Source organism: Polypterus senegalus, chromosome 4 (genome assembly GCF_016835505.1).
Source record: "Polypterus senegalus isolate Bchr_013 chromosome 4, ASM1683550v1, whole genome shotgun sequence".
NCBI lineage: Eukaryota > Metazoa > Chordata > Cladistia > Polypteriformes > Polypteridae > Polypterus > Polypterus senegalus.
Window position 1 is genome coordinate 2,199,070 of NC_053157.1, and position 20,452 is coordinate 2,219,521.

At 41.6% G+C, this 20,452-nt stretch overlaps 1 protein-coding gene across 3 annotated transcripts in view; it reads left to right on the forward strand.

Annotated features, from left to right (window-relative positions):
* Nucleotides 1-20,452, forward strand: part of LOC120527082 (cyclin-dependent kinase-like 2) — a 59,341-nt gene that overhangs the window by 34,949 nt on the left and 3,940 nt on the right. For all 3 annotated transcript variants that reach the window (XM_039750143.1, XM_039750145.1, XM_039750144.1), the window contains exons 8-11: nt 2,933-3,062; nt 4,965-5,266; nt 11,385-11,478; nt 15,511-15,661. In XM_039750143.1, coding sequence (XP_039606077.1) covers nt 2,933-3,062; nt 4,965-5,266; nt 11,385-11,478; nt 15,511-15,661 — 677 coding nt within the window. The remainder of the gene's footprint in view (nt 1-2,932; nt 3,063-4,964; nt 5,267-11,384; nt 11,479-15,510; nt 15,662-20,452) is intronic.

Sequence of the window (20,452 nt, forward strand, 5' to 3'; positions counted from 1 at the left end):
TTGGCTAAATAAATGTTTCTTTGGCACTTATTATTTTTTTCTGTGCCCCTAAACCAGGCTGATTTAAATTTTCGTTTCATTTTATGGTGCCATTTAGTTTGAAGACTGATAGTTATACAGTATTTTATTATTGTATTTTTTGTTCCGTTATGCCGCCATGTTGCTTTTCAGTGGGCACCACCATTATGTAGATTGACTACTAACGGAGGGGCGAATACGATTAACGTTACGCAAATATGGAGACCGAGAGATGTTATTGATATGGAACTGAACAGATAAAGTACTGTTAAGGATGACACCTGTCGAGAAAGGGAGCGGAGGATTTACCAATAACAAATGAAAAACGATCAGTTTGGGATAATGTTGATTTTGTACCAATGAGAAGAACTTTGGTTCACAACCGTAATTTGTTCCAAAATCGATTTGGTCGTAACCCAAAGTAATTCCCCCCTTAGGATTGTATTTAAATACAATTAATCCGTTCCAGACCGTACGAGCTGTATGTAAATATATATTTTTAAAGATTTTTAAGCACAAAAATAGTTAATTATACCATAGAATGTACAGTGTAATAATAAACTAAATGTAAAAACATTGAATAACACTGAGAAAACCTTGAACAGAGAAAACTAACATCGCACGAGTTCACGCTACAGTCTTACGAAGCGCGCGCTGTAAACACTTTTTTTTTAACGAGTTTTAAGCACAAGGAAAAAATGAAAATTTGAAAACTCCTTAATTTATACAAAAACTAACCATAAACAACCAAGAAAACAAACCTGGCATGAGTCGAGTTCTAGCATGAAGGAAGTGAGGAGGAGCTGGGTGGAGAGGAGATTACAGTTTTAATGCACGTCTGACCGGACAGGGAGAGACTGAATCACCGGCGCGTACAAACCAGAAGGGATACTGGCTTGTCTGTCATCCGAGCGTGTGGTCGTGAACAGATGCAAAAGGTTGCCGAACTTTTTGGTCGTAACCCGATTTGTATGTGTTCCGAGACGTTCGTGACCCGAGGTTCCACTGTACAGTATTTCATTTAAGAAAATTTGAAGAAAACTAAGATTTGATTTCTGCTATGAAATCAACAAGCGAGGAGGGTGGAAAGGAAGCAGTAGGTTTGCTAGTGAGATAGAGCTGGGTGTCATCAGCATAACAGAAGAAGCTAATGTTACCTTTAATGTTATATTTATACTTGCATTCGTCCAAGAGCACTTTGAATTGCACTATAGAGTTTCCCACTGTGAGAACTTTATCCAAGGGCTTTGTGGACCTCCTAATGGTCCTCCTAATGCTCCTCTCATTCATTTCTAAACATTTTTATCACAGATACTTCACGGTAAGCACGTTAACATGAGAGCTTCTGGTTTACTGGTTATCTGCATCTCGTTATTAACTAATGTCTGATTAAGAAAACAGGCAACAATTAAAACTTAAATGCTGCTTCTGAAATCTAAAATAGGCAGTTAAGGGTTCTGAATGGTAACAGGCAAGAGAACTAAAATTAACCCCAAAAATGTATTGATTTAGTAGTAAATAAAAACCAATTAAGAAACTGGGTAAAGTGAAAACCTGCAGCCACTGTGGACCTCCAGGACTGTAACTGACGACCTCTGACCTTTCAAGTAACTACAGTTTGTCTTTCCTGATTAAAGGCGCTAACAAGGCAAGGAGATAAACACCAACTTTCATTATCAGCAAGGGCCGAGTTCTATTTAGGACACTGGCTGCAATGAAAACCCGTAGCCGCTGCGACCCTCCAGGACCGTGACTGAGGACCCCTGTTCTAGATGATATCCTAAGTACTGGCCAGGCCTAAGCACTGTCTCGTCTGCTTGAGTCTAACAGGTTTACTTCTCTACCGCGAGTGGCAACTTTTCCAGCAGCTCTGTGTACGACTTTATCTTTCTACCTTTTTCTCTGTTTCACTGATCGCTTCTATCACTTTCTTTTATGTGGACTCGTTCCCTGGACACTTTTTACTACTTTAACATGGATTTTTACACGCCGAGACTCGTCTATTCAGGTAGTCAACTTCAAGTGCGGAGAACAAATGACCACGCCGGTGTGGTTCCCTGTTTACCTGACGAGGTAAGAAGGTCGAATCGTGGCAACAGAGCCGGCGCTAAGCTAAAGGCTAAGCGGCTAGCGAGAAAGTGCCGCTACAAGCCTTCGGTGCCTTCTGTGATCCTGGGAAATGTGAACTCACTACCAAATAAGATCGACGAACTGGCTGCGCTGGTGAAAAATGTCGGGACCTACAGAGAATGCAGCTTGTTGTATTTTTGTGAAACGTGGCTAACAACTACCATCCCAGATGCTAACATGGAGCTACCCGGGTTTAGCACAGTTAGAGTGGAAAGAAGAAAGGAGGAGGACTCGCTCTCTATGTCAGTACAAAGTGGTGCAACTCTGGACACTGGTGATACTAGAACAATAAATATAGAGTTAGATAAATGTCAATAAAAGTTAAGTAGGTATAATAAAATATCCTACTATGATAAATCATTAATTAGAAAAGAACAAATTGGTATTAGTGGGCTTCTTTCAAAAAAACGTTAGGGGGGCGATTAAAACTGTTATGAAAACTCGGGTCGCAAATACTTAAAGGTTGAGAAACGCTGGTCTGGTCTATCTTCTGCTCCCTAAGCCTGTGACCCACCGTTTTAAAAGTTTCATTTAAAGAAAGGACTGAAAAGTAAAGCTTTTTTTTTTTGAAGTTGACAAATAAATTGACCATTAATGGGCCCGGAGCCTCACCAGGGGCTGGTACCTGCCTTGCCCAGTCATCCTGCCAGCGTATTCTCCGGGCTTCTGTGATGCTGAATTTTGTTAAGCACATTTGGGAATGTTATGTTACGGTATACGTGTAGTAAAGTGAAACTTCAGGACCACCTTTTGAATGATATCTTTGTTTTTTTTTTGTATTCAGGTTCATTGAGGAGCTCAATTATAAACTGAAGAAGAATTTAAAAGAAAGTGCTCCATTGTCAAAGAAGTCCAAAACATCCAAAAGGGACAAAGAAGAGCGTACTGCGGATGAATCAAAAACCATAAGCAAAGTAGGTGAACACATTTTATGATTCATCGAAATCCACAAGGAGCTGCTGTAACAGAAGATTGGCCAGGCATCTCTCTCTCTCTGTCTATATATAAATATATAAAATCTAACGTCTATCTGTCTGTCTCTATGTCTGTCTGCTTTTCACGAGAGAACTACTTAATGGATTTAGATCAAGTTATTTTCTATAGTTTGCTTGATTTTGTGACTTCTCTCATGGCGCTAAGTATCGTAGTTCGCTTGTGGTTCCGATTCATTTGCGTGAATGGGCACACAGTGGGCCGAGGGGAGAGGATCAGGGCCCTCCTCACTCATGCGCCAGCTTCGGCGTGTACCTTACTTCCGCTTAGTTAGTGAATCAGAGAACTACTTAACAGATTTAAATTGTTTTTTTTTTTCTATAATTTAGTTGAACATTCCAGTTGATTTTGTGACATGGCGCTAAGTATCAGAGTTTGCTTGCGGTACCGATTTATTAGCGCGAATCTGAGAGAGACTCAACGGCCTCACTCACGCTTCTGCCTCGGGGCGTAACCTTAACTCCGCTTAGTTAGCAAACGAGAGAATGGCTTAACGGATTTAGATTTTTTTTTATATATAATTTGCTTGAACATTCTGGTTGATTTTGCGACTTCTTTCATCACACTAAGAATCAGAGTTTGCTTGCAGGAGCGACATATTCACGCTAATCCGAGAGAGAGAGACTGCTGGCCGAGGAGAGGGGGAAGTGTGACGTCAGGAGTGGGTGGAGCTCTCCTCACTGTCATGTTTCACTACTTATGAAAACATGATGAGGACCACGCCCCCATCCCCTTGGCCCACTGTGTGTCTCTCGGATTCACACAAATAAATCGATACCGCAAGCGAACTCTGATACAATTAACAAATCACGGGGACAAACATTCGAAAAAGTCGTTCAATTTAATAGAGAGAAAAAAACGATATTCACTCACGGGCAGTTATAGGTTGTGTTGTCACAATGAAAGTCCAAACATCCATCCATCCATTATCCAACCCGCTAGATCCTAACTACAGGGTCACGGGGGTCTGCTGGAGCCAATCCCAGGGTTCTAGGCAGGAACAAATCCCAGACAGGGCACCAGCCCACCACAGGGCGCACACACACACACACACACACACACACCAAGCACACACTAGGGACAATTTAGAATCACCAATGCACCTAACCTGCATGTCTTTGGACTGTGGGAGGAAACCGGAGCGCCAGGAAGAAACCCACGCAGGGAGGACCTGGGAAGCAAACCTCGGTCTCCTAACTGTGAGGCAGCAGTGCTACCCACTGTGCCACCCATCAGCCGAAATGTTCAAGCAAAATATAGAAAAAAAAACTAAATCTGTTACGTAGCTCTCTCGTGAAAAGCAGACAGACAGACACTGGCTTTTATATACATAGAGATATGGGATTAATTATCTATCTATCTATCTATCTATCTATCTATTTATTATATAAGGCTCTTCACATCTATCTATCTATTATATAGCGCCTTTCACTATCTATCTATCTATCTATCTATCTATCTATCTATCTATCTATCTATCTATCTATCTATCTATTATATAGTGCCTTTCTATCTATCTATCTATCTATCTATCTATCTATCTATCTATCTATCTATCTATCTATTATATAGTGCATTTCACATTATCTATCTATCTATCTATCTATCTATCTATCTATCTATCTATCTATCTATCTATCTATCTATCATATAGTGCCTTTCATATCTATCTATCTATCTATCTATCTATCTATCTATCTATCTATCATATAGCGCCTTTCACATCTATCTATCTATCTATCTATCTATCTATCTATCTATCTATCTATCTATCTATCTATCTATCTATCTATCTAATTCTTCTTATTTTTGGTCATATTTAGGAGCCTAGTAACCTTGTGAAGATAATTGAGAACAAGTCGGATGCTAAAACAATGAAAACCAGAGAAACCCTGGCAGAGACTGAAAAAGTGGAGATGCAGACCATTATGGAGGGCAACGAAGGACCAGAGAAGAGCATAGAGAAGGGCGTGGCCATGAGCAGAGCGGTCCAGCTGTGTTTAAGAGATCAAAACACCTGCAATGATTCCTCTGTGGGGTCTGCAATTCCTCCAATCTCACAGACCCCGGCATCCAGCAGCCTAAATGTCCCATCTGCTGCTGTCTCAGGATCACTCAGCTACAGGTATGACAGATGCCATCTGCTAACCCACCTTAGAAAGATCACATTCAGTCTTCTGGGAATTTTAGGAAACGTGCCAATGAAATGACATTAATGACACAATGAACGCGTTCTGCCTGTTTATGTTGACAACTTGAATCTGACTGCAAACATGCATTTCAAAAGAGTGATGGAACGCTATTATTTTTATTATATTATTATTTCCTGTAGTTTCCTTATAGACAGCAGCAGAGAAGCTGTTTGATATACTGTACGTTGATTTGTCTGCCAGGAGAGGGTGCCCTTTACTTGTGTTTGGTTAGTCAGTTGCGTGAGGATTCAACTCAGTGACTGATTCAGTGTGCCCGGGTGTTATGAGCCAAGAGCTCACCATGGCTGGCCCTGCCACCAGCTCCTTAAGGATTTAGGGCATCTAACAAAAGGCAGCTGGCTAAACGCCGACCTCTGGATCCCAGTATGACTTTACAGATGCATTACGCATACATAAGTGAGGAATGCGTGATTGGAACAAAACTGTTATAACTAAGTACAAGTAAAACAGAACCCACTTACCTATGGTATCTGCTTGTTGAACTCGTCTGACACGCTTTTTAACCTTTCAAGGACATTAAAAGTATTGTTGTCTTCGTCATCCCGCATCTTTTTGCCAGTCCAGACCTCTTGTCCTCTAGTTTACTTTACAAATGACTTTAAGTTCTATGGACTTATGGGTTGATGTGCCTTTAAACTTTAAACTCCATTCTGAGGTCATTTTCAGCTGCGGTCCAGGTGGCTGTCAGCACTTACACAGATCTTACTAATTCCTTGGCTGCGCCCTTCTTTCCCTTAGTGATAAATGGATTTACGTCACCAATATCCAGGCAAGTGCTTCCCACTTTCTTATGGTTTTTTTTAACCTTATCACTGACTTATTACTTATGCCATCCTTTCTAGGCTGGCAGCCTTTTTGCCCACTGATCTACCCGTCATAAATGCACTTTTATACTTTACTAGCTGTGTAGGCCTGTTCTGTAAGAAGCCCGGGATCCTAGAAACTGCTGAAGAAAACCGAAATGTAGAGATGTCAGGTGATTGAAAGGAACGACCCTGGGCGTCTCTCTCCAAAATGATTCATTTTGCCGACGTGCTGGCCTCGCTTCTGCATTAGTGGCGGGAGGAAAAGTTAGAAGGATACCGTGTTGCCGATGTTAGCAGCTAAGCGACTTTGTCTTTCTTCTGAGTTTCGTTTTGCTGACGTGCTCGCCTTGCTTGTGTTATTAACGGCTAAGCGAGTTGTCTGTTTCCTCGGAGGCGGAGCCCTCACCCCGACTCCGCCTCTCACTTCCGGGCGGTACAGAGACACACCTCCACGTGTAGACGTTTATATATCAGACTTGGCGGCTTTGCCCACTACTTGCATCTCTCGCCAACCCCCCTGCCTGCGTTACACCCGTTAGCCTCTTTGCGGTTCTGCTGCTTGCGTATGGGGATGCGCATGTACAATTTAAACAGATTGTTATTTTCATGGGAATTGTTACATATGCATAATAGAACTAACTATTTTACATTACAACGAGTAATCAATTTGAAAGTAAATTATGTTTCCTGTTGTGTTGGAGTTATTTGTTCATAATACAGTTTCGTTCTGTTTGGCTTTGAAAATAACACGCAAATACTTTTTAAATTTACACTTTTACTGTGAAACTTTATTAAAAACTATTTTTTTCAAAGTAAGGTTTCGTCAATATCTCATTGAATTTTGATTCTGTGTTTGGACTTTCGGCAGCACGGTGGTGCAGTGGTAGCACTGCTGCCTTGCAGTTAGGAAGCCCAGGTTTGCTTCCCGGGTCCTCCCTGTGTGGAGTTTGTATGTTCTGCATGTGTTTCCTCCCTCAGTCCAAAGACATGCAGGGTAGGTGCATTGGCAATCCTAAATTGTCCCTGGAGAGTGTGTGTGTGTGTGCCCTGTGGTGGGCTGGCGCCCTGCCTGTGGTTTGTGCTCTGTGTTGGCTGGCATTGGCTCCAGCAGACCCCCCTTTACCCTGTAGTTAGGATATAGCGGGTTGGATAATGGATGGATGTTTGGACTTTCATCATGACAACACAACCTCTAACTGCCCGTGAGTGAATTTAGTTTCTTTCTCTCTATTAAATTGAATGACTTTTTTGAATGTTTGTCCCTGTGATTTGTTAATTGTCTTTGCAAAAGCTATTCTAACGGGAAACTGCAAACATTTTAATACGAATGACATATCAAGACCTCCTTTGGCGTGTAATGTTATCCGGGAGATGTGTACTACGTTACCTTTCTTGGTTACGTCCTTCTTTCGTCAGTGATTCATGCAGAGGAAGACCAGACGGTGTTAACGGTTGTAGATATCCTTCGTGATATTGTAAATTGTGTTTTCATCTTCCGCACCATCACCACCAACTGCTTCAGCAGAGTCTATTGATACACATTTGACCAATTTGCCGTGTAACCGATCGACAATTTTCGTGTTAATTCGTTTAACTTCTCAGTGCTAGGATGGCCCGTGCATACTCATTTTTTATGTTGATTAAACTCTTCAATAAGATTTGGACATAATACGTCTTCTTTAATTGGGAACTTAAAGTTAGGAAAACGTTAAAATAGAGCTGAGCGCGCAGGAACTGAGTCTGACGAACGCATTCACGCCAATGAGAGGTGAGAGGACTGTGTTTGTTGCAAATGATTGAAGTTTTACAGTAGAAGTGCAATTTTAAAAAGTAAATTCTGTGTTAATTTCAAAGGCAAGCAGAATAACGAATACCTCTAACGCAACATGAAACATAATTTACTTTCAAATTAGTACGTTTGACTATTTTTTACTATGGTTCATCACTCGCTGTAATGTAAAATAGTTAGTTCTATTATGCATATGTAACAATTCCCATGAAAATAACAATCTGTTTAAGTTATACATTCGGATTCCCGTACGCGAGCGGCAGAACCGCAAAGAGGCGAGTGCGTATTGCAAGCAAGGGGGTTGGCGAGCGAAGCGAGGTGGGGGGCAAAGCTCCCTAGTTACTAATTAAGAAAATGGTTAGAATGAAAATCTGTAGCCACTGTGGCTTTTCAAGATCAGAGTTGGCCAGCCCTGCAAATAATACCAGCGTTACTGGACGTGTAACCAGTGACCCAACGGTGATAACTGAAACAAATCAATCGGAGTGCGCACTCTCTAGAATTCCATACTCTAATGCCTGAAATGGAAATAAAGCGATTCCTGTGTCTGGTACTTTTGGATTGCAGGCTGCAATACCTTCTCCTGGAAGGCAGCAGTATGAAGAGATTATGAAAGGGGCTTGTGGGTTCTTTGATGCCCTACTGACACACTGCTTGTTGTCCGTACTCTGGGTGGCGGGCAGTAACGTGTTAATAATGGACTGGCCTGCCTGCCTTCACCACGTGGTCAGACGGACGGTGCAGTTCCATTACCAAATGTCAGCAGGCTCTGAACGGCACACCTAGAAACTGATAAGAATGGGAAATCGAAGCCGTGCCAACTTACACAGCAAATATGCCGTTGTGCCTTTCTGATTAGTTGTGATGTATTGTGGGTCCAAAAGAGGTCTTTGGAAACGTTAAACCCAGCGACTTTAAACGGTGCACAGCCTCCACCACTAAAACCATTAATGCACAAGGGAGTGTGGATGGCTCAAGTGTTTCTATTGTCAATAACCATCTTCTTGGTCTTCTCTGTACTGACAGAGAGGTTATTCATCTTGCATCAGACTGTTTAGATCTGTCTTAAAATAAAATACAGTACATGGTCACAGGAGTGATTGACAGCACTCTTCAATCAGCGTCTATGTGGTAGACATATGAGACTCAATAATAGGAAGAAATCTTGGGAAGGACAGTTCAAAGAGATGACCCCCTTCCTGGCAGGTTGGGCATGGGATGGGTGCCAAAGAAGAGAACGCAAGTAATCCTCTTCATTGAGCTGGATGGCCAATCTATCATGGCCACCTCAGAAATACAATCCAGTAATGCAACAACAGATGGTATCACTCACTAAATACAACCCTCGTTTATTCTTCACGCTCAGAACGCGTACGCGCACACATCATGGCTGCCACACGTTCCCAGCGTTCATTTGACGCGTCCTCCGAGCAGGTCCTCAGAAGTTGTCTGCGGTTTGCAGTACCAACAAAAACTCGGGGGGTGCAGTTTCATAAAGTCGGAATGTGAAGTCAGAGCCTCCGTTGTGACAGGGACTTGGCGTCCTTACCTTGCCCGGGACGCCCCTGCACACTATATTCGGGGGGAGCAGCCATGGACATTGCAATGCCTCCCCCTGAACGCTAGTTGGCCACCTCCCTGGGGTGGAACAGTGTCTCGGGAATTGGAATTGGATGTAGCCCAGTTGGGCCCCGCAGGTACCGCTAGGGGGCGCTTCATTTGGGACTCCTGAGCTCGTGTGGGCAACCAATACGTCACACCCGGAAGTGCAGCCGCAAATCAGGGATCAAGTACCTGGAGCACTTCCGGGTGAACTAAAAAGTCGGATGGAAGAAGGACGAAGCTTGGTGACAAGTGGTGGAGTGAGAAGAAGAGGAGAAATTAGTGTTTATTGTGTGTTTGGGACTGTGTTGGGCTAGTAGGACACGGGGAAGACGTGTCTCACAGCTGAAGAAAATAAAAATGTATGTAATTTTACACGTGCCTCCTGTGTCTAATCTGTGTCGGGTCGAGCGCTATATAGCGTCTTTCTTACACCGTTTAATATCCACATGTGACAGAAAGCCACTTTGAGGATCCTACGGTTCGATGTGATGAAGCAAAATGCCGACATACAAATGCATTTGTGGTGCTTTAGTATTTGAGCGTCGCATATTCCCCATCATAATGACACGATAACATTTTAAAGTCTCTCATTTTTTTTGCACTTGAAATGCATCAGTGTATTTGAGCCACAGAGAAAAAAATGAAGGACATAGGGAAAAGGTGTGTTTTGTGATTAAAGTGGCCTAAATCTTGAAATGTCCACTTTAATCTCGTAGTTTACTTTATCATTAAATTAGACCGTCATAAACATCATGTTAAAGCCGACCCAGTTGTTAATCGCTAGCAGCAGCTGGGGCTTCCTCCTGACCTGACAGCAGCAATCGCCACACAGAACACGTTACATTCACGATATTCCAGCTCTCTGCACATTTAGAATCCTTAGATTTCTACTTGATATCACTTTCATGGTGAAGTGCCTTAAAATATGTATGTTACATTTTACAGATAAATCGTTAACTTCATTTAAATAATGAACACTGTTAATAATGACACACATGGGGGTGGCAGAGCCGTAGCGCTGCTGTCTCGCAGGGAGTCGCGTCCCTCGTGTTCCCTGCCTGGAGTTTACGTGTTTTCCTGGTGGGTTTCACACAATGGGCTCCGGCTTCCTTCCAAAGACATGAAGGTCTGTGGATTTGGTGACACTAAAATGACACTAGCGTGTGAGTGTGTGTGCTTGTGTTCACCTTGCAATGAGCTGATGCCCCGTCCAGGGATTTTGTTTCTGCGCCCGATGCTTGTTGGAATGGGCGCATCCCCTGATTGATGGATTTAATCATTAAACATCCTTTTCACAGATATTGTGGCAAGTTGTCCTGGGAGTTTAATGGACGTTTCAGGCAATTTACAACACAGCGAAGCTGAACGTTTTCTCACTGTAATGATATCTCACACTGCCACCTGGTGGAATCTTCCAGATTTATGTAAAGTACACACTCCAAGTATGAATAAGCATAACACTTGGGTAGTAGTGGCATCCGCTGGCACGTGCGTCACATGAAGTATAAACCCAGTGCTTACACAAAGGAGAGCCGATCAGAAGCTCCTAAACGTATCATCCCTGTTTGCTTTAGGGAGTAAATATTCCAGTGTCCTTGTGGCATTCCACAAATAAATAGTCTCATGCCAGCTCTCTGGTACTCCTGAGCGTGTATTCGGTGCCATCATGTGTTCTACAAAAGAGCATTTGTTTTAGTGACACAGAGGGTGTGCTGTGAAGTGACGGCTCTTTAATGTGTAATTGTGTAATTTAATCCTCAGTTTAATACCTTTAATGAGTTAAGTATGCAGTGCTTCTTACTTTGTTTATTTTTTGCTTTGTGTTTTAAGGGGGAATGAGAAGACAACCAAACACATAACCGTTTTTAAAAAACACTGCCAGCAGCCTTTGCCCGGCCATTACAATATCAGCCTTATGATGCAGGTAAGTCTGGACAGAAACGCACACAATTTATGGCCACTGTTAGGAGGGCTTTGGACTTCTGTCTTTGTGCCCCCCTTGTATTTGTATTTAGCTTACTGGCATGTGATAAACAAGCACACCATGTTTTGTCTTGGTAGAGTTCTCTATTCCTTGACTTTCCCCTTTTGTATTATTAATATATAGCCTTTGTCAGAATGCCTCAAATCTCCCAGACTTACCACTGTTTATAAGGTATTGTACTTTATAACTTCTCCCCACCTACCCTTCTACATTTATAGCCTCAGGCAATTGGGTGTAGTAAAAGACCAGCAGAAGTTTAAGTTACAACTTTAAATAATGTATTATTGATAATATTCATAAATAATAACAATAAGCAAAGTACATTTGAATATTGGCAACCATACAACCCGATAAATGGTGATGTGTAGTTTCAGGCAGCACACAGACTTGTTAGTTACTTAAAATGTCTCTAGGTAAGGCATCATTGGTGGTCAGCTTTTTTCAGAACAGGCCGCATGCCTGTCTCAATATGGCTGCTGAGCTGTGCTCTTCATTGTGTTGTCCTTTTCAGTCCATTCAGTCCAGTTAGTAAAAGAGAGAGAGGTAAAGAAAGCAAATTTATAGATTTCCTGTCCAACCCCTAGAGCCAATAGGACGTCATGGTACTTAACACTAGAATTACCAGAGTCTACGAAAACACTTGTAGATCCAGCCCACCTTAAAACCATTCGCACCTCTCCACCAGCGTCTTTTGTCATCTAAATGTGTAAGAGTGAAATAATAGATCATTATTTGGAACACACGCATTTCATGTGTGTTCCGTTTCTACGGTAATCTGTGGAAAAAACACGTTGTTAAAACAGAAACTTTTTCATATTGTAGTAATAAATGTTACAAAATGTAGGCATAAACTATAAAATGTGTGAAGCTTGAAATCCAAAGGTCAAATAAACACTTTTACAAAAGGTTCAAGAGTGACAACAACAGCTTCTGTGGCGTACCGATAAGATTTGCTGGTTTGCCGTTCCTCAGAGACCTGAGTTCGATTCCCCACTGGGGAGGAATTTTTTTTTTTCTTTTTAACCTTCGCTGCTCTGCCTGCCTGCCTGAACTCCCTGTCTATCTATATAGTAATAACAGTAATTTTATTATTATATAGCAGCTTCCCTGTCTGCCTATCATATAGTGCCTTTCCTTCCTATCTATCTATATATCTATCCCCTTAGCTGTTTTTTTATATATCTATTATACAGTGCCTTCCCTGTTTATTTGTATTTCTAGTGACTTCTTTGCCTGTCTGTCTGTCTGATTGCATATAGCGCTGAACTTACTGCTCTGTACTATTCTGTCCTCTGCATGTCCTGGAGTATTAAAGAAACACCACCATACAGCAACATGTGGGGAGTGGCAAGAGCGGGGAAAAAAACCACGCGGTCACTGATTACAAACCGCAAGATGAAAGAAAGAGACGATATATGTGAAAGCATCATCGCACTAATGCAATATTATTTGAAAACGAACAGAGTCAGATCAGGTTTGAATATGCGCCCGATCTCACGCTGTTCATTTTCAAATAATATTGCATGTACTGTACTCTTTTAGAATAAAAGCTTACATTTGATTTCAGTCAGTCTGTAAGAGCCAGTGTAAATCTATGATAATTGTTAAGGTTAGCTTTTTTTTTTTTAATTCAGTTTCATTCTCCCAGTCGCGGTCACGATTCTCTCCCCCATCTGACACTGCTGTTTTCACATAGGGACGCTCTATAGCGAGAATGTTATTTATTTGGATCACATAAAGATGCGCTATAGCTCGAATGTAATTCATGGAGGAAAGAAAGTACAGTGTCAGGTGCTCATTCAGTGTAATAGGAACCATAGCACAGAGAGGTGTGTACACTGCAACAAGTACACGTCTGCAGTTATATTTTTGTTCTGTTATAATTGCACCTTTTGTGAAAGTGATTCTTTAATATTTGGACTTCAGGCTTCATACATTATATAGTTTATGCCTAAATTTTGTCATTTACTACTAGAATATGAAAAACATTTCTGTTTTAACAATGTGTTTACACAGATTACTGTAGAAACGGAACACACATGAAATGCGTGTGTTCCAAATAACGATCTATTATTTCCACTCTAAAACTCCACTTCACTCCCAGATAATCAATCAAGGCATGAGCTGAGAGAAGTTCATGCACGTTCTAAGTCGGTGGGGGAATGGAATAGCCGGCTGCTTGCAGCTTGTCTTTATCAGCACATTTAGATGACAAAAGACGCTGGTGGAGAGGTGTGAACAGATTTAAGAAGTGATTTAAGGTGGGACGGATCTACAAGTTTTTTCGTAGGCTCTGGTAATTCTAGTGTTAAAGGCTTCTTATACAAGCCAATCCCAAACAGCCATAATTCAGACCAATGGGGCACAGAATACCTTCACACCTGCCCTCCAAACCAGGTGTTAAGGTATAGCTTAGCAGTTAGTGGCTGCAAGTTTTCATTCTAACTCTTGATTAGTGACCAGTTTTTGCTGCTAATGAACCTTTTGCCTTTATTTTAATTGACTTTTCTTGAGACTCTGACCGCTGAATTGATTTTTTTTCCCTTAAATGGCACCTAAACATAAATTTGATATGAAGTAAGTGAGCCAACAGATGACCAGCTAAGTTGGGGCCTCAAACTCCAACCTTCATTCAGTTTCTTCACTTGAAGCCAATTCTCATTTCTAATTAAACCCGTTATTTAATTCCATGGCACTCATTCTGTCATGGCAGACATTTCCATTTCTTTTTTTAAGAGCGCTGGCTGGCAAAATATTTTGTGGACCTGAGCAGATCAACCTTACTGAGGCCTTCACCTTTCTTTACTTTCCGTTATTGTGTGATGGCCGCAGGTTGTTGTTTATGTGTTGGTTCATTTTGTGTCTTAATATTGTCAATCCGTCATTATCCAACCCGCTATATCCTAACTACAGGGTCACAGGGGTCTGCTGGAGCCAATACAAGCCAACACAGGGCACAAGGCAAGAACAAATCCTGGGCAGGATGCCAGCCCACCGCAGGGCGCGCTCACCCCCATGCTAGGGACAATTTATGATCGCCAATGCACCTAACCTGCACATCTTTGGACTGTGGGAGGAAACCCAGGCAGACACGGGGAGAACATGCAAACTCCACACAGGGAGGACCCAGGAAGCGAACCCTTAAGGGTCTTCTTACTGCGAGGCAGCAGCGCTACCACTGCGGCACCGTGCTGCCCAATAACGTTCTCAAACCTAACTAATCCACTCAGGGCTGACTTGGAAGCAATTCAGTTAACAAATCTGGATGAGGTGCCAGTCTATCTAAGGGCCTAATAAGCACCGACTCTTTTTGAATTGCTAGTTACCCCGACATGTATATCTGCAGGATGTGGAAAAAAAAACCTGGGAAAAAACCTATGCAGATACAGAGAGAACGTGCATATTCCACACCGAGAGCTGTGTGAATAGTGTGAGGCGGGAATGTGACCCATATTTCCAAATGTCATTTTTAAATGAAAGCATAGTCGTGTGGGTGTAGCCTCAGTCCTTCTCTCCTCAGCACAACACCTCGTGCCTCCACACCAACTCTTTCTCTTAATGGGATTTGTCGTCCTCTCACTCTGTGACGCTCTGCCCACATACCTAATCATTGTCATCTCTGTTCTTTCTTTCTTTGCTTCGTGTTACTCCTTCATCATCCACGGCTCCTTCCCATGCTACTCTTCACACAGCTTCCATTAACTGTACACTTTCATTCCAGAGATGCTCCTTTAGAAGCTCCTGGATTTTCTTCCTTGCCCTTTTCGAATAGTTTCTATCTGTAATGGACATTGCAATGGGGAAAAAAAGTGGATTGAGGATATGGATGGACAGTTGTCTGAACTGAACGTGCCAACTCTACACAGACAGCGCACTCGGCCCAAAATTGTTCAAGCTGATTGAGGCAAGTGTGCAACCAGAAAGGAATATGTTGTATGTATTTTTTATCTTTAATTCTTTGTTTTGTTTCAGGCAGCACACGATAAAAGTGCACTTCATGACCGATCTGTTCCACCCGATAGAACAGGGAATGGTAGCAAGAAGAAATGGGAATTTGGCAAGTCAGATGTGCATCTCCCTGAGCTGAGCAGCAGTCATTTGCCGGAGCTCAAAGGACCTGAAGGTGATCCCTCCTAATAAAACCTATTAGATAAACCTAACTTCTATTAAACTGATGGACCCCTTTCAGTCTGGTGTTAGCTGTGAAAGTGTTCTGCTTCAGTTAAAGATTGGTTTGCTTATAGCAGCAGACTCCGGATATGCCGGCATATTAATTCTGTTAGACCTCAATTCAGCATCTGACACTCAGGTCAGACAGGACATTCTACTGTGCAGAATGGAGAACATTCTGGTTATCTCTGGAACTGCCCTCCAGTGGTTTAATAATAATAATAATAATACATATAGCATATGTTATTATATAGCACCTTCCCCATGCTCAAGGCACTTCACAGAATTTAAGAAAGAACGTCAAGTTATACACGTCCTGTCTGACTGATAAGCGACTTTGAAAATGTGCCCTGCCAAGATTAGGATTACCGGGACACAACCTTGGCTTTCATTCTTAACATTTGAAGTCATTTAGGCCCATTTAGGCCAAAGCCATGAATGAGTCTTTTCTGCAGACTTGTTTGATTTGTACATTGAGAGACTGAAGAACTGCCAGGGCTGGTTGTTAGAGATGATAACCTAAATGACTTGAGAAATGCAGATGATGTCGTTCTGACTGCCTGAATTGGAGGACAGCAGATCCAGCTCAGCGTCAGTCACACAAGGGGCTCCTCAGGTCTCTGTTCTCGGCCCTCTGCTCTTCAGTATCTATATCCTTCCCCTTGGCCATATTATTCATAGCTTTGGACTGGGTTATCATTTTATTCAGGTGACACTCAGCTCTATTTTAATGTTAAAAGTGAAGCTTCATCAGGGATTTCTCAGTTCACAAATTTAAAACCTGGATGGAGCAGAACTCTTTAAAATTAAACTGCAACAAAACGGAACTCCTGCAAGTTGGCACTAAAGCACAACTTAATAAAATGAGCTCCTCCTCAGTCACTCTTGATGGTGATCTAATCAGACCTTCTTCTAATGCAAGGAGTCTTGGTGTCATTCCTTTCTTTTATTAAGAAATATTCTTACATCCACCGCCGTCACAAACAACACAATACAATTTATTTTTATGTAGCTCAAAATCACACAAGACATGCCACAATGGGCTTTAACAGACCCTGCCTCTTGACAGCCCCCCAGCCTTAACTCTCTAAGAAGACAAGAAAAAACTCCCCAAAAAACCCTTGTAGGGAAAAAAATTGAAGAAACCTCAGGAAAGGCAGTTCAGAAAGAGACCCCAATCCAGGTAGGTTGGGCGTGCAGTGAATAGTATTCTGAGCGAGCTTTAAAGAGAGCTTTTTTTATATTTTTTAACACTCTCTGTCCATGCAATTTGAAAGACATGTAGCTTTGTTGTTCTCCATCTGCGCTCCAGTTTTCGACACTCTAATTTAAGAGCTCGAGTGTTTTCATTAAACCAGGGTGTGTTTCTTTGTGCTTTGATCACTTTTATTTTAAGGGGAGCCACTGCGTCCAGAGCATCTCTCAAGGTCACATTATAATGTGATGTTAGCTGATCTAAATGGTTTTCAACAATTACACTCCACTTACTCAAAGTATCTATAAATTTTGAAGCAGAATTACAGTCTAGATGTCACACTGTCTTTGTTTTAATCTGTGAGTGCGTTAGCAAGGGCAGCACTAAATCAAATGTGATTAAGAAGTGAACGGAAATAACTTCATTTAATGGAGTAATATTTCAATTTTGAATTTCAACTTTAGTTAACTTAAGTTATAATTAAATCTAATGTGTGGTCATGATTATGAGTTGGACCTTTGACAATTTGACAAAATCCTACTGAATTTAACAAATAGGTAAAGCATTTGCTAAAGTGTCAGTTTCCACATCAATGTGTACATTAAAATCCCCCATCAGTACTACGTGATCATAACTTATAGCCAAATCAGGTAAAAGGTTGCTAAATTCAGTCATGAACAATGAATATGGGCCTGGTGGTCTGTAGACTAGCACTACAATTGTGTTGGAATCTGTTTTATTATTTAAAATGAACGTCTCAAAGGATGTAAAGTCCCCTAAATTTTTAGACGTGATTTGCATTTGTTACAATGAATTATTCCAAGGCCTCCTCCTCGACCAGAATCTCTAGACTTATGAAGGAACGAGTATCCATCTGGTGACACCTCAGCTAGGGGACAGGTTTCAGTGAGAAGACACAGATCAGATTTTGTACTTAATATGATATCATTTACCAAAACAGCTTTACTGCCAAGACAGCGAATGTTCAATAAACAGCATTTAAAACTGCAGGCTTCTTTCTGAACTGCTGATGTATTTTTTGCTTTAATTTAAAGTCAATTTCTATTCCATGTGCCCCTGATGGAGGGTCTGGTCTTATCCCTTGGTTTGATTATACACCTTATTTTTTGGTTATCAATTAATTTAAGGGTTGTATCAAGACTAAATTTACTGGATGCCCCACAATAGGGATTATGGGTAACGTTTTCAGGATAGTAACAGGTGGGATAAACAACAGCCTGTGATTTAAGATCACATGACTGCGGCCTGGATGGTGCTCTAATCAGTCAACCAGGCAGTTTTGCTGCCATATTTTGGAATAATACATAAGATCCCCTCCAGTTAGGATTAAGACCACCTCTTTTGACAAATCCGGGCCTTTCCCAAAAATCATCCCAATTGTTCACAAACGCTATGCTTTTATTTGCACACCAGGTTTCTAGCCAGCAGTGAAGGGAATGCAATCTGCTATAAGTAACGTTGTTATCCTTCAGTCAGCACTGCTAAGAAGCTTAGTTCCGAAATTTTCAAGGAGGACATCAAAACAATTTCTGTGTGTAATTAAATGTGAAAAAAATTCCTAAAGTAAACAAAATGAGTCGTGTCTTTTCTGATGTGTTGTCATATAACATGAAAGCTCTTGTTGTCTTTATCATGGCTGACTTTTTGTCTATCTGCATGAAACGGCTCAGCATCCAGTGGACTGATTTTGTTGAAATTTGTTGCACTTATTTTTTCAGGAAATTTGTTCTGAAAGTTCAATATTTCGTGAAATATCTCGAATACACCAGAACATGGCACATATTTTTTTTAAATTTAGAAACTCCCAATTGGTGAATTTCCAAAACCATTCCTCTCTATTATAATAATAAAAACCTAGGGATGAGACATGACTTTTTGAAGAGACCTTTTGAAATGAAGTCCCACGAGACGGAGACTTTAAAACATGCGATTCTATCGCGTCACGCATTTTCAAACAAGACCACAGTCATCTTACCTCTCAGTTGTGTGAATACTTTTGGCAGAATCTCTTCCTGCGCTCTCAGCTCTTATCAGTTTTATCAGGACAATCATTTTATACCTTCTTGATGACACGTCAACGACTAAGCGAAGAAGAAAGAGCAGCACGTACAATACAATACAATACAACACAGCTTATTTTTGTATAGCCCAAAATCACACAGGAAGTGCCGCAATGGGCTTTAACAGGCCCTGCCTCTTGACAGCCCCCCAGCCTTGACTCTCTAAGAAGACAAGGAAAAACTCCCAAAAACCCTCAGTAGGGAAAAAATGGAAGAAACCTCAGGAAAGGCAGTTCAGAAAGAGACCCCAGTCCAGGATGGTTGGGCGTGCAGTGGGTGTCAAAATACAATACAATACACAGAACAGAACAAATCCTTAATACAGCATAATAATAAAAATTTTAGAAGTACGGAGCAGAAATTAACAGTAGATGATATCACATAATAAGATTTGGATATTTTTAGAGTCCTCATCCATCAAGCTGCCTCCCCATTTGGCCATTCCACGGCTGAAACGTTGCTTGGCCAGCCAATCCGATGAAAGGACCCCTTTTTCCCATGATTCCTGTGATCCTCCATCAGGGATGACTTTACCACAGGCAGGCAAACAACTTGGCAGGTGGGCCCGTGGCACCAATTGCCACATTTGAGCACCGAGAACAGAAACAGAAGAGGTGAGGGTTAGTAACAAATTATAACAATCATGTTACTTATGTTTTAGTGCTAATGACTGACAAGAGAGATGCAGTCTGTACAGTTGATCAGCAGCTCTAGTCAGGATATGCTAAACTGAAGTAGTGAGTCTTCAGCCGAGATTTAAAGGCTGGGACCGAAGGGGCATCTCTTATAGCAGCAGGCAGACCACTCCACAGTTTAGGGGCCCTGTAATTAAAAGCTCGACCTCCCACTGTTATTTTATTAATCCTTGGAATCCTAAGCAGACCGGCATCTTGAGATCTTAATGTGCGCTCAGGTTTGTAAGTCATGATAAGTTCAGACAAGTAAGCCGGACCTCAGCCATTTAATGCTTTATTTGTTAAAAGGAGGATTTTGAAATCTGCCCTAAACTTAACTGGGAGCCAGTGTAAGGATTTATGAACTGGAGTTATGTGCTCGTATTTTCTTGTTCTTGTAATAATTCTTGCAGCCGCATTTTGGATTAACTGGAGGCTGAATAAAGAACAGTTTGAACATCCAGTGAACATCGCATTGTAGTCGTCAATCCTACTAGAGACACGTAGACACCAAAGAAGATCTTGACATGCCATTCATATTAAAACATTTACAGTCTCCCGTTAGAATAGTCCTGTTCAGCCAACATACATCGGACTTCCAATACAACTCGGAGTCCTGCCACGTTCAAAAGGTCACTGACGACACTGCTATGGTGGGCTGCATCAGGAGTGGGCAGGAGGAGGAGTATAGGAACCTAATCAAGGACTTTGTTAAATGGTGTTACTCAAACCACCTACAACTGAACACCAGCAAAACCAAGGAGCTGGTGGTGGATTTTAGGAGGCCCAGGCCC